This window comes from Mirounga leonina, unplaced genomic scaffold (assembly GCF_011800145.1).
Source record: "Mirounga leonina isolate KUSES-001 unplaced genomic scaffold, KU_Mleo_1.0 Mir_357, whole genome shotgun sequence".
In the NCBI taxonomy this organism is placed as follows: Eukaryota; Metazoa; Chordata; class Mammalia; order Carnivora; family Phocidae; genus Mirounga; species Mirounga leonina.
The window spans coordinates 6,801,757-6,817,032 of record NW_023270702.1 but is presented as its reverse complement, the minus strand read 5'-3'; the positions used below and the strand labels follow the sequence as shown (position 1 = coordinate 6,817,032).

General features: G+C 38.7%; 1 protein-coding gene across 3 annotated transcripts in view; it reads left to right on the top strand.

Annotated features, from left to right (window-relative positions):
• The window catches only part of PAPSS1 (3'-phosphoadenosine 5'-phosphosulfate synthase 1), a 99,109-nt gene extending 84,407 nt beyond the window's left edge, over positions 1–14,702 (top strand). The window contains exons 11-12 of one of the 3 annotated variants that reach the window (XM_035030240.1): positions 883–1,112; positions 13,969–14,702. In XM_035030240.1, coding sequence (XP_034886131.1) covers positions 883–1,112; positions 13,969–14,107 — 369 coding nt within the window. In that variant the 3' untranslated portion in view covers positions 14,108–14,702. The remainder of the gene's footprint in view (positions 1–882; positions 1,113–13,968) is intronic. The other 2 variants (XM_035030242.1, XM_035030243.1) reach the window with 2 other exon arrangements.
• Positions 14,703–15,276: the final 574 nt, after the last annotated feature.

Sequence of the window (15,276 nt, the reverse complement as noted above, 5' to 3'; positions counted from 1 at the left end):
TCATCCTGGAAGCACCTTCCAATTGCTTCCCTCAAAGGATCAACTGCTAGCCTGACTTCTAATAGACTAGATTTTGAACTATATATAAATGACATGTGGTTACGTACAATCATACATATAGACACATGTACATTTACATATCTCTTAAAGAGCCAAAAATATTTATAAATACATATACATAAACATCTATACACATTTATGCTTTTAGATTTTGGTGGGGTGGGCTTGCCAGTTTTGTGTCTAGCTTCCCAAGATGACATATTTAAACTTGTTGAGATTTCGTACTGATATTCATTCTATAAGTAGTCCAGGTCCTTCTCAACGTATGATGATGTTATGTCCTGATAAACCCATCATAAGTTGAAAATACATTAAGTCAAAAATGCAATTAATACACCTAACCTACCAAACATCTAGCTTAGCCTAGCTTACCTTAAATGTGCTCAGAACACTCATGTTAGCGCAGTTGGGCAAATTGACCTAACACAAAGCCTATTTTATGGTGAAGTGTTAAATAATTCATATAATTCATTGAATGCTGTATTGAGTGTGAAAAAACAGAGTGGTCGTGAAAAACAGATCGTATGGGTGCAGAATGGTTGTAAGTGTGTGGGTTGTTTACCCTCGTGATTGTGTGGCTGATCGGGAGCTGTGGCTCACCGTCCCTGCCCAGCATCATCAGAGAGGATTCTACTGCATATTGCTAGCCTGGGAAAACAGCAGAATTTGAAGTTAGAGGTATGGTTTCTACTGAATGTGTGTATTACTTTTGCACCATCATAAAGTTGGGGGCCGTCTGTATGCATGCATTTATTATCCATTTACTACTTCTAAGTACTGACATAAAAGCATAGTTATCAAATATGAAAACTTTTATTCTAGGTCCAGTGGCATTGCCGAGCACGGATGGTTGCAGGAGCCAATTTTTACATTGTTGGACGAGACCCTGCTGGCATGCCTCATCCAGAAACAGGGAAGGATCTTTATGAGCCAACTCATGGTGCCAAAGTGCTGACAATGGCCCCTGGCCTAATCACCTTGGAAATAGTTCCCTTCCGAGTTGCAGCTTACAACAAGAAAAAGAAGCGTATGGACTACTATGACTCTGAACAGTAAGTTTTATATTCACAGAAATGTGAAACACCTTGTGCTCTAAGCTGCTCCCAGGGCATATTGTCTCAGCTTTATAGTAACTTGACTGATGGCAGGCTTTGTTGTACCCATTTCATAGAAAGGCCAAACCTAGGAAACTAACTTCTCAATATGCTAGCAGTTAGAAGTAGAAATAAAAATTGAATCTGGTTTCATGATTCATGATTTCAGGAATTTTGTCGTGGAGCTCTTCGGGGCAGTATGGACATTTCTGTGTCTGCCGTATCTACGTATCTATGTATTGTGTACAGAGCACATAAAAGGAGTCCAGGGACTTAGTGATGATTACTCCGGTAAGCCCAGAAAAATCTATGTAGTGAGAGAGAATTTCATATTTGTGGAATCCCTATGTGACAGGCACTGTCCTAATTGCTTTATAGGTATCAAATTATTCCTCACAATATCCTATGGTATTGTTATTATCCCTGTTTTATAGATTAGTAGGAAGCTGAGGCATACAGAATTCAAATACCTTGTATAAGGCCACAGAGTAGTAAATGGCAGCCCAGCAGTTGAACCCAAGGAGAGTGTTTCTGGAGCCTGGTGCTCTTGACCGCTAAGAGCGCAACCTCTTTCTTCAAAAATCTTAGGAGGGGCAAAAAACTAACAAACTTTTAGTACAGGTTATTGGTAGTGTCAAACATGTATCTATGGCCCTTCTGTATTAATCTTTATCTGTAGACAATGTCAATCTAAATGTAGAGTGGCAGTGTAAGGCTCTAGAATAGGAAGTTAGGGGTTCTAGCCCTGTCCTCGACTGGTGACTTGAGAGTCCTGTGCCTGTCTAGCCTTGTTTCTTCTCTAAAATGTTGGCAGCGGATGAGTTGATTCCATCTTAGCTTAAAATCTGTACTTCTGGGCGCCTGGGTGGCTCAGTTGGTTAAGCGACTGCCTTTGGCTCAGGTCATGATCCTGGAGTCCCGGGATCGAGTCCCGCATAGGGCTCCCTGCTCGGCGGGGAGTCTGCTTCTCCCTCTGACCCTCCCCCCTCTCATGTGTTCTCTCTCAAATAAATAAATAAAATCTTTAAAAAATAAATAAATAAATAAAATAAAATCTGTACTTCTTTCCATGATCTGTAGCACCTAGTTATTTTTACATTTTAGCAGATACTTGTTTTGTTGATTGATACTTACTTAGTACAAATTACATCTCCTTATGTAGTATACCTACTTTTATTTAGCACAAATTACAATTCATGTTCAGCAAGTAGAACAGGTATTTTTATATATGTTTTCTTACATTTACTTCTACTGACAGGTACTAACTGAAAATTGACCGTGGTCTAATGACCTTTAATCTGAGAGCCCTCATCCTTTCTTCTATGATACTTTACAGTTAATTCTGTATTCAGGAATAATGCTGATCTTGACCCTGTGTCCTCATTTGGTGTGGCCCATTTTGTAATGATGGGGACAAGAAAGAAAAACCTTTTATAGATCAAAAAATTTTCTTGTTTCTAAAAGCAACATAAAGTTCGGTGTCATTGAATTTCTTTGTGATAAATGATAGATTGTCTGGGTAAAGAAATACTATTATTTACAGTAGACTTCAAGGGATTTTTTTGGCTTCTTGTTTAATGGTCTAAATAATTCTGGAGAAAAACAAATGCACAATTTTAGGTGATTGCAGGCTTTTCAGAGTGGATGAACTATAGCTAAAATATGGGAAAATCTTAGGAGTCCATGAACAGAAGAGGCTTATATAACTGCAGGCAACTCCTAACTGTACCTGTGGCCTAGATGTGGACTTCAAGACAGGAGCTCTTCTAGACTATTCTTTTCTGAAGATCTGAAATATGGCCCACATTCCAGTGTACTTCTGAACCACACGAAGAGAAGAATTTACAATAATCCAGACCATTTTTACTTTTATAAAAGACCAGCATTTGTCAACACATAGAAATAGTTCTAAATCGTGGCCATGTTGTGCTTTGTTTTGTTTTAAGAATATATATGTTTGTGTATGTTGTTTGTATGTGTATATATATGAGTGTGTACATACACTTACATGCACACACACGGTGCAATTTCACAGTCTTACAAACAATGCAGCTATAAGAGGGGTGTGCTGAGAGTTGCAAATGGGCCTTTTCTTCCAAAGGGATGCCTCGGAAGCTTTAACAAGAGAATTTTAAGAAAAATAAAAGCAATTTTAGTAAACCTTGGACTATATTATCACAAAAGGTGATTGAAACTAAAAATATAAATTAAATATTAAGGAAAGTAAAAAAAAAAAGTTTCTAATATAGTCCTGTCCTTTTGTGGTTAAAATTATATAGGGTCATCATCAGAGATTCTCATTTACTTATTCTGGGGAGAGGCCTACACACCGGCAGTTTTTTTGAAAGACTCCCCAGCCGAGAACCCTTGATGGAGGGTAGCATTGCTTTCTACAAATTTATAACATATAGAGTGTCCGAGGTGAAACGCTGGGCTGGGAAACCTTTGACTTCTCATCCAGCATGCAGTTGATCAGTTTGTGTACAAGACGTTATGAACACAATCTTGTTCTGAAAGTAATGATTAATTACAGAGTGAGAAAAGAGAAATAGAATCATTCTGCTAGTGGCCAAGTAGTTAAAACTTAGGTGAGTTTCCATGCTGATGAGTTAAGGAAACAAAACTAACTAGAGTTGAGCTTTTCTTTTACACTTCTTGTTTTGATGTCTCATGACTGTGGTTTCTTTCCATGCATGATCAGGTGATTCAGTCACCTGCAAGACCCAGAGCCCATCTGTGTGTCATTGACTGATGTGCTGGGAAGCCCTTGATAACTTTCGTGTTTTGTTAAATCTGTGTAGTATTGCTTTAAATCTCTCTTTTAATCATTCAAAAGCTAAATAATTACATCAGTTCTCATAAGATTTTCCAGTGATGAATTCTATATTAGTTGCGTGAGTGGCTCATTTTCTTGGAATTTTTTTGAGTTACCAAATCTTAATAAATTGTAACTTGGGAAGCCTTAAAACTGCCTTAGTTTTCTTATTTTTTTATATTTGTGTTCAAATATAATTAAGTTGATGGGAATATGTTGGGAAGTGATTAAAATTTTGTGGAAAGGCGATAGTCTTTGATGTAGTGAGAAAACAGTTATTAATTATGCACATATGAGGTTGTCTTATGTTTGATTAATGGATGTTATTCAATGCCAGCTTTTATGTAATTAATGATTTTGTAGCTTTTGATTTAATTAATACTAGTGTAAAACAAGGCTTAGGGAGAAAAAAACTTCATGAAGATTTCAAGCAAGATATTGATAGGAATTATGATAAAAATCATCTGTTTTTACTTAGGAAGTTAATTGGGTTCATATTTGCTATAATAGTGACTCAAGGAAATTCAATTTTTTAGGACTACAAAATTAAACCCCATTCTTTCAGATATTACAAACAAACTTTAAGAATTCAGTTTTTTATTTTTATTTATTTATTTATTTAAGATTTTATTTATTTATTTGACAGAGAGAGAGACAGCAAGAGAGGGAACACAAGCAGGGGGAGTGGGAGAGGGAGAAGCAGGCCTCCCACTGAGCAGGGAGCCTGATGGGGGGCTCGATCCCAGGACCCTGGGATCATGACCTGGGATCATGACCCGAGCCCAAGGCAGACACTTAATGACTGAGCCACCCAGGCGCCCCAAGAATTCAGTTATTTGTAATGTTTTCTCCTTTATGCAGTAAATCTTTGTATGTGGGTAGAAAAATGCAAAATTATGTTTCAGTTATTGCAATAGCGATTCAACAAAAAGAGCACACATGAGTGAGAGTGTCTTGTGGAAGTGGGTAAATGAAGAGACAGGTGGATGAAAGTGTTTGCGGTCTGGTTATTTTCACATTATCAATAGAGTATTTTCATAGTTTTAATGCTGGAGTAGATCTTAATCCATATATTATCGGTATTATTTAAAAAAATACTCTTAATTGTAGGCGTCTCTCAAGGCTTTTTCATACAGCCTTCTCTTTTGTATGCCTTCCACAGGAAAGCTCATCTTTTCTAGTGGTTTCTGTGTGATTACGCTTACTTCAGTGTTTCCAAGTTGCTAATTGTGTTAGCTTTCTAATGCTGCATAACACATGGCCGCAAATTTAGTGGCTTAGAAGTCTGGGTGGATTACATTGGATTCTTTGGCCAGGCTGGGCTCTTATCTGAAAGTTCTGGAAAGAATCTACTTCCAAGATGATCCTTGTTGGCAGAATTCAGTTCCTTGCAGCTGTGGGGCTGAGGTGCCCATCTTCTTACTGGCTATTGGCTAAGGATTGCTCTCTGCTCCTAGAAGCCATTTTAGGTCCTTTGTTGTGGACACCTCCATCCCAGCAAGAGAACCTCCTTCATGGTGAATCTTTCTCATACTTCAAATCTCTCTGACTTTCCCTTCTGCTATCAGCTGAGAAAAGTCTTTGCTTTCAAAAGGCTTCAGTAATTAGGTTAGATCCACTCAGATAATTTCACTATTTTAGATCATTTGATTAGTGTAACTCATTGCATCTGCAAAATCCCTTTTGTGGTACAAATGACCTCTAATGGTAGTAACATTATTTGTCTTCATTTTTTCATAGACCCCTCTTTGGAAAACATTCTGGAGAAGTGAGAAGCTTATGTTTTCTAGAAGTAAAATAAAAGTAATTTTTTTCTCTCATTGTTAATACTAGGAATAAATAGAATATCCTAAGGAGATGTTGTGGTATTTTCATTATAAAACCCAATAGTACTCATGTCCTGCTTTTAATCAGTTGTAACCTCTGAAAGAGAGAAGAGGTAGGGGCAAGGAGAGAGAGCCACGCATGGAAGGGTAACCAACAATGTAAGGTCCCAATGAGAACTCTGCTGTGCTGGAATAGACTATATGAAAGATTTATTTTTTTTTAATGCCAGGGACACCAAAGTAGCCTTGAACCAAAAAAGGCCAAAGATCTGCTCCTTCTCTCTACCCCAAAGCCCTGACCAGTTTTGACTACTCTTAGGAGATAAATGGACATAACTATAAGTACTAGAGAAAAAGTAGGAAGAGCAAATGGGACAGACCTTGGGAAAGTATTTCCCTTAGTGCTTAGGATAGAGTAATCTGGGTTTCCCAGTAGAGCAATACAAGGTGCTCTTAATACCCCAGCCTGGTGGAAGGAAAATAGGCTCCAGTCACGTGTGCTCACTTTTTCAAACCTTTGTTCCTAGAAAGTTGCTTCTTTCTGGGTGAGTGGGGTACCCTGATTTTGACGCATTTTTGGGTGGTAACAAATGAAAAGGATGAGTTCCCGCAGTGGTCAACCAATTAAAAACACCAAACAGACCCATGTTTCTTTAAAAAAATTATAAAAGCATTTAAAAGGAGAAGAAAACAATATTAACAATTTAAAAATAACACTCATGGCATCACTGGTTTTTTTTCCTGTGCTTTGATTTTACTCTTTTTCTGTGCATTCATTTAACATAGTTGAGTTTATAACATAGAATTTTTTTTATCCTGCTTTTAATTATTTACTTTTCATGAGCATCTTTTCACGCGATTAGAAGCTCTCTGTACACATTGCAGTGGCTCCTTACTGTTCATTCTGGTACCAGACTGAACCACAAGTCCGCGTGGTTGTGTGCACAGCACAGGGCTGAGCGAGGAAGTGCCGAAGGCCCCTCTCTGCTGCAGAGCAAGATTGGCCTAGAGGCTTCCTCATAGCTCACTCGTGTCCTTAGGTAGCATCTTCTTGTCGTACCTGGTCCCACCTCTTGCACCCGTTGTCCAGCGCACATGGAGTATAGTGTTTCTACATCTGGACCTTCAGACGTTGCACTGTTGAGGCCTGGCTGTGATCTCCCCTTAGACTGTAGAGCGGTGCCGTGTTGTCCCTGATCTCTCTTACTGCAAGGAGTTCCGGGAGGAAAGAGCCACAAGTATTGTGTTTAGTGTCTTGATTTTTTTTTTTTCCATCTGCTTTTCTTTTTCCTGTGACTTCGGGATCTTCTCATTTTTCTTATGTTTTCTGCCTTTTTGGAGGTAGGACTGAGATTTCCTTATTATAACAATATCAAATCAGTTTCTTTCCTAACCACATGCCGTTTAGCAGGCTTTCTTAATCTTGGCATTAGTGACATATGGGGCCAGGTAATTTGTTGGTTGGGTGGGGGGGTCTGGTGCATTCTAGGATGCTTGCCCTGGGGAGGGAGAGGTGAGGTTGCAAAATTACCTCTGTTGAGAATCAAAGATTTGTAATAATATCGGCATATTTGGGTGCTTATTTTCTTTTTAATTATTTCATCATTAGTCACAAGTCCAAAATACGCTCCTTTTTTTTTTTTTTAATCTCTCCAGACTTTTTACTTTCATATTTGGAGCTGATCTGGATGTTTTGAGTGTAATAGAAGTCCTGGTTTCTAAATAAATGAGGATAGTCACATGTGTCTCAAAAGTAGAAAGCAAATCACAAGACAAAGTGACAAGTATAAAGGAAATTATTTAATATGGTCAAAGCACTGTCCTTACTATCTCGCAGTGTCCTGGGTTTACCTGATTTTCTGGTTAACTCATGGATGCTTAAGCTGTTTAGGTCACTAATTTTGAAAAACCCCTTGAAAATGTATTACTTCTCTCTCTGTAACCTCCTACAACTAAGTAGGCTATATACTGGAAGCAGGACCCAGGGACATCAATGTGCTGCTCAGAAGAGGCCGGGGCAGTCTGCTGAAAGGAAGTTTTCGTATAACCAGAGTTCAGCCATGTACTTCATACCAGATAAGTTCATTTGGATGATGGGTATCTGAGAGCGTCTGAGTTTAGCTCTCTGAAAATTGGAATCCACTGTTGAGTAATCAGAGGCTTCTTTCAGAAGCAGGTGAAAATGGATATGCTCTTGTTCCCAGTTGAAAGCACAGAAACCCCATTTTGCCCATTAAGGTATTTTTGGGTCCTTTTGAAACCTGTCCTTTGGCACTCAGTTAAAGACCTCCATTTGCCTTCTGTGGTAGATTATAGGTTTCATGACCGTCTTTGGTAACGAAAACTGAGTTGACTTCAGTACACTTTTTAGGACAATCTTGGAAATTTGTTATTTGACTCAATGTCTGATAGGAGCTGTTCTCTAGCTTTTACTTATAAGATAGTGGTGCTGGGAGGAAAACATGATGAATTAAGGATTTTGGTATAAGTAGGTTCTAGATAATTAAATTTTTTGTGTTTCAGTTGGTCTTTGGTTTGAAACTAAAAATTGTTAAATTTGTCACGCACTATGCTAGCCGGTACTTTTTAGTTCCTGGAAAGAAAGCCATAAGTAACTTTATCTGGTTTTGAAGAGATGACTTTTGACCTCATGCCTAAGAATTCTTAGTGTTTTGATCTACATAGTATCATATATGAGCTGCTTTCAAGTTGGATGAAAAGTTAATTAGACCCAGAATAGTTCTTAGATTCACTTGTAAGTTACCACTATTATTTTTAGTTCTATCAGAGAAGAAATTCCCCTTTGCTTCTCTGCTTATTGTCCAGTTAGCATTTTTTAAAAAGCCGATCTAATTGAATATGAACCTTCAGAAGATACACTTGATGGGCCGTCTGCTGACCCCAGCTCTTGTCCGTTTGAGCAACTCGTGCTGGTGGCTCTGATGGCCACATATGTGGACTGAGAGACAGCAGATGGTTGTAAAGATAAAATCTTCAACAAGTGGCCAAGAGTCATTGTACTTTGCAGTTAGTCAAGATGCTGGCCACATGTGGTTAGTACATCCCACGTGGGACAAGAGGCTGGTCCGACCCACAGGGTCCCACGTAGCTTGCTAGATGGTGTGCTTTTCCCCCCCTCCCTGCCATTCGAACCCGTTTGTTTCTTGAAGAGCTGTGGATTGTAAGAATCTATGACCAAGTGGTTTTGAGAGGGAAAAAAATCCAACATACTTGTGTTTTCCTTTTTCAGGTGCCATGGGAGATTGGTTAACTAGTGTAATTAGAATTGCTTTGTAGTGAAAGCCCCGGCCGGGGTCATTTATTTAGTAGCCTTTTCTGCTTCTGGCAGATTCCTGATTACTCACAGGTAAAGTGGAGAGCTAATTTTAGATTATTCCCCAGATATCTGAGTTTTTACTTGACTTAATTATTTCTGTAAGGTGATGTCTAATTAAAGATGAACTGTGAAAAATACCATTTGATTATGGGTAATGTGACTCTTGTGCCAAGTCCTTGCACCTGACTTCTGGTAAAAAGCAAAATCCTTCTGTGACAGTACAAGTGTGAGGCGGAGGAAAAGAAATGTGTTTTCTGTAGCCAGGGTGGAGTGGAACCACCACCCTGTGGGAGCAGAAACTCCTATTTCATGTGATGAAGAAATGTTTGTGGCATGCAGGGCAGATGGAGTGTGAAAGAGTGTCCGGGAAAGAGGTACCCAGGGACCTTGGTTTTAAAATGCAATTTCAGAAGGAATGCAAACAAACTTCTGGATTCCAGACAGTTTGGCATTGGGGGGGTGCGGGGGGGGGGGGGAAGAAAGGGCTGTAATTGGTCTGGCTTTTTTCCTTTCATCAAATAGTCAGGACAGAGTCATCCCGCAAGCTGAGTCCTCACTTCTTTATCATTGCCTTCCAGAACGAGCACTTGAGGCATGGGACACAAGGTTTCCTTTGTTGAAATCAAACTTTAAAATTTACGTGGCCATAAAGCTCTAGGGTCATAATTTTCCTCAGCGAAGCTCTTTTAGGGTGCTGATAAGTGAACCTCCGGAGCTAAACGAACTGATTTGACATCTGGTTGGAGTGAGGATGTTTAGATACAGTTGGATAGCTCTCTGCACCGCTCTACCCTCTTGGCTTCCTCTCTGATCTGGGCTTTGCTAAGCCCTGCCCTCAGGGGTAACCTGGCTGGCCTGGAGTCAAAGTCAGGAGTGTTGATGGACTCTATTATTATTCCATTCCCACACAGCTTCTTGTTACCCTTGAAGGCAGTCTTCACAGCTTTATTGAGAAGGTTAAGACCATCCTGCATTAACTGCCTCATCTTTTTCTAACCCCACATCATCACTGTTTCTTCTTTCCTTCATTCCTGATGCTCCTCCTTGTCAAAGCCCCCCTTCCTATGTCCTTCATGCCAGACTTCCTTCTCCATCTTTCATATCTCTCCTGGCTTTCATCCTCCCTTTTCTCAGTCTTTTTCCCACCTGTATACTTGCTTAAAGCCCCCCTTTTCCTTTAAAAAAAAAAAAACAAAAAACAGGTCTCCTCTTTTTTCCACTCTGTATCTCTGCCAATTTACTACTCTGTCTCTCTTCTTCACCATCTACTAAAACTCTTCATTTAAGATTTAAATTCTGATTTGTAAGTCCAGTAGGGTTTTTTTCCTCATGGTCATTTTTCTCATCCTCTCTGTGGCCTTAACACTTTAGAACTTCTCTTCTTCTGTGACCTCCGTATCATCTTGGTTTTCCTCCTACTCCTTTGACAAATGCTTTTCCTTTTGCTGAGTCTTTCTTTGGAGAGCTTACCTAACGTTTTCTCCAACTCAGTTTTCATTTTAGTGTTGATAAATTTACAGATTGTTTCTAACCCCAACCTTACTGAATGTTTTGAAATCTCCTCTCGCAGTCTTGCTTCTTTTCTAGGCCCATCTCACATACAGTCAATTTTTTTTCTCCCCTTAGGTTGTCATTTGTATAAGAGAAAGATGTTGGCTTACTTCCCATGTCAGCTGGGGGAACCAGCCATCTGCCTGGGCCCGCATGTTATAAAAGATCTGACTTGTCTTGCACATTGAACAGATGAGAGAAGTGAGAGATAGTCCCTAGATTGAAACTGTTTGGATCCATCTTTTAAGCAATATCTGTTAACCTTTCATTTTTATTGAACATCACTGAAAATTTATATAACATTTGAGAGAGGTTTTAGTTTTACTTAAGCAGATGAGAGCTGTTGAAATGTTGAGCTGAATGCATATGTATATCTTCCTATCCTTTTGGTAGTTGAGGATTTGACTAGGAAGAGCAGGCAGGGTGACTAGGGGAAGATGTTGCATGCCTAAATTTAAGTACGACTTTTCTGCTTAATGGTAAGAGATGATTCTCCTGTGACTGATGAAATGAGTCACACTATTTTGTATTCCTATCCTCCATGTATAGTATTCCAGAATAAAATTTTCAGATATGTTTCAAAGAGGGTTGGGGCATTCACTAAAGTCAGGTATCTCACTGGGGAGTGGGGCCAACAGCGAATCGAAGAGGTAGAACTTGATTCAGGACCAGGAGTCATGTGGATCTTAGGAACTAACAGTTGTGGGCAGGCATAGGGCCAGGCCAGATGAAAGAGGTACACAGAGCCCGGTGGTAATACCACCAGTTGCAAGGTTTAGAAGCCCCACGAGCAGTGGGGTCATTGAGCACACAGACAAAATCAGAAAAGCAGAAAGAGCGACCGGAGACCGGTACACAGTTTGGATCATGAGGAAATCACAGTACTTGGTCTTTCTTGGTTTGGAGACCACAGTCTGAGAGCTCCTGGGTAGAGTAAATGAACCAGGTTAGGAAGGTGGTATGTGGGTTCCCCTGCTTAAAGTGGAGGTGAGCAAGGTCGGAGAGAAGACAGATCTGGAGATGATTATGGAAGAGCTCATTATGAAGGTCACGTGGAAGTCGCTACCGTGAGTAATCTAGATTTAGATAAAAGGGAATATACAAGTAGCTCAGATTCACCACAGCAATAAAAAATCCTGTATTCCCCCCTTTTTTTTGCCAGAAGATGAAGAATAGTGACTCATTTAAGACTGTATGTGGTTCTGTATTGAACCACATAGAATTTTTCTATACATACACCTTTTCATTCTTTTATATTTTACCAAATATTTATTGAGTTCCTGAAGTGAAAGCTAATAAAGTATCCGAGCACTGGTTAGTAAATATTTCTTTGTCCTTCGCACCATTCAGATATACTCTTTACTGTTAATCAATGCCTGCTGTGTAAGTATGGATTAATAGCCATTATAACTACTGTGAGACCAGAATAGGAAGCATAATGCTATAGCAGCAGCTCATGTAGCTGCTTTCTTCAGGGGCAGTATTCCAAATGATGGAATTCCAAATGATGGATGGTTTCAGGTTGATTAAGGTTGAATTTTTAAAAATTATTTGAAGTCACTTTGGGGAGAGATTTTTTGAAAATAAACTTTAAAAAATAAAACTCATTATAAAATTTCTGATATTTTATATTTTTTATTTAATTTTGATATTGATAATTGATAAAAATCATTGTAGAAAACTACAGAAAACATGAGCAAAATTACAAGCACTTGTGATAATACTATACAGAAATAACCACTATTTGGGTGTATTTCTTTGTAGCCTTCTCTCCACACACTCTATTTTAACAAAATTGCATTTGTATTGCACATAAAGTTTTGTGTCCCGATTATTTTACTCAGCGCTGTACCATAATTTATTTAGAACCTTCAACCTTCAGGTCATTTACAATATTTTACTATCCCGAAACAACTTACAGATAGCTCCCTTTATGCATAACATTGATGTGCATCTGGTTATTTCCTTAGTGTAGATTCCTGGCAGTGTGATTATTAGTTAAAAAAACATACTTGGCATCCGTCTAGAAGCATGTGGCAGTTTATGATTTACGATCCCCAGGTTAACTCCACAAATAATGAAGTGGGGAAGGAACATAGAGCTCCTAACTAGGAGTAAACACAGCCTGTGATCTGGTAACCTAAGTGATCCAGAGCTCTTGATGGGTTCTGGTCTGCTGTGTAGGTTGGTTCTCCTTGTTTGAAGGAAGAGGATGAAATTACTGGTAGACAGTATGTGCCATGGCCATAGGTGCTCAGTGCTTACTGGTTTAAGGGCCTTTGTGTATTTTTTTTTTTTTTTTTTTAATTTATTTGACACAGCGAGAGCAGGAACACAAGCAGGGGGAGTGGGAGAGGGAGAAGCTGGGATGCGGGGCTTGGTCCCAGAACTCTGGGATCATGACCTGAGCCAAAGGCAGATCATGACTTAATGATCTGAACCACCCAGGTGCCCCCTTTGTGTGTTTTTGAATATAAGAAGATGAGAAAAACTAACACAACTTTTATGGTATCTTACCAGTGGGATAGTATCCATTATTGCTACTTAACTTGCTTTTGCTGTAAAACAATTATAATTTTTCTCTTAATGTCCCATTATGCATTTAACCTTTCAGATTCAAATTTCCTAAAAAGTTTTCAATCTGTGATAGCTAAATTGGATTTAATACCTTTTTGTTTTTGTGAATTTCTAGTTCTAAGTTAGTAGTTGGCATGGGCTGGGGAGGAGGACGTAAGCGGGGAGAGGTGGGTATGGCTATAAAAGGGCAAGCCAAGGGATGGTCATGGTTTTGGAATTGTTAATACATCTTGACTATGGTGGATACATGAACCAACATATGTGATAAAATTGTATAGAACTAAATACACAGAGCACAGATAGAACTAGAGAAGTCTGAATCAGATTGGTAGGTTGTGTCCATACTGATAACCTGATTGTGATATTATGCTATAGTTTTGCAAGGTATGCTACCGTTGGGGAAACTGGGTAAAGGATACATGAGCTCTCACTGTGAATATTGCATGTGAATATACAATGATCTCAGTAAAAATTTCAATTAAAATTTGTCTCCTAGTTCAAAAAATGGGTAATTTTTGAGAACATGTTGTTTTTTGTTCAGTGGCAAATCTGAAATCAGATCGATCATTCATTTTACAAGTACTATGTTTTATTCAGATTTTTTTTTCCATTAAGCTTATCTACCATGAACAGAAGAACAAAAGCTTTTTAAAGTTTCACTAAGATTCTAAAAATGGGAAATCATTTTCTTTTTTTTTCCTCTTTCAGCCATGAAGACTATGAATTTATTTCAGGAACACGAATGCGCAAACTTGCACGAGAAGGCCAGAAACCTCCAGAAGGTTTCATGGCTCCCAAAGCCTGGACTGTGCTGATGGAATACTACAAATCCTTGGAGAAAGCTTAAGCTGTTGACCCAGTCACTCTACCTTTGACACTTCACTGAGTAACAAGAGGGGACCATGTAATTACTGTTGGCATTTCTTTGTGGTGGTTTCTGTCTGGATACACTTCCTAAAAACAGACCACTTTCCTTAACTAGCATCAGTTTTGGTCTGCCTTATGAGTTTTGTTTTGAACTAGTGTTAACAGTAAAAACTGCTGGTTTTAATGTACTTTTCCACTTATTATAGTTAATATTCCTACAGTACAATTTTAAAATCTTGTCTTTTTATATTATATTTATGCTTCTGTCTTATGATTTTTTCAAGCTGTTATATTAGTTGTAACCAATAGTATACACATTGAATCTCATTTTTCATCCCTTGAAAAAAGGAAAAAAAAATCCACTAAACAATAACCTTGGCTAGACTTTGTTTTGGGAATTTTACAAGACATCTGTAGCAATTAGATTTTCTTTTTCTACATTGAAAATATAAACGGCTTTCTTCTTTCCTTCCAATAAGCTATTGATCTCTCAGCTGTTGTAATCTATTCTTACGATCTGTGTAAGCCCTGAATGAACTTTCTTTATTCAGAAACATTAAACTTTTGGCTTCTTATTTATGTGATACTTTTTGTTTTGTTTACATATAACCTTTCCTTCTTGTGAAATGTTTCTGATGGAGGAGGGAAAATACAGGCATCCTTATTATTATTATTATTATTATTATTATTATTATTATTTGACAGAGAACAAAGCAGAGGGAGCAGCAGGCTTCACAACGAGCAGGGAGCCTGATGTAGGGCTCGATCCCAGGACCCTGAGATCATGACCTGAGCCGAAGGCAGACATTTAACGGATTGAGCCACCCAGGTGCCCCAATACAGGCATCTTTCATTACTGGAATCTAATAGTTTCTACACTGTGTTTCATAGTGAATTTTTAAGTGGGAAAATGATAATGCATTCTCAGTCTATCCAGAAACTCAACCAGTTTTCCCAAATAGCTCTCATATTCTTAAACACCTAATGTGGTGGTACCAGTAATAGAGACCTGATAGAGGGAGCTAGGGGGATGATAGTCCATTTGGGGAGGGGGCAGCATATCAAGTTTGCTTTTGCAGAATATCCTCAAGTAGACTATTCAAGTGGAGATGTTTATTGAGGAGCAGGATATACAATTTTGGTTGGGAT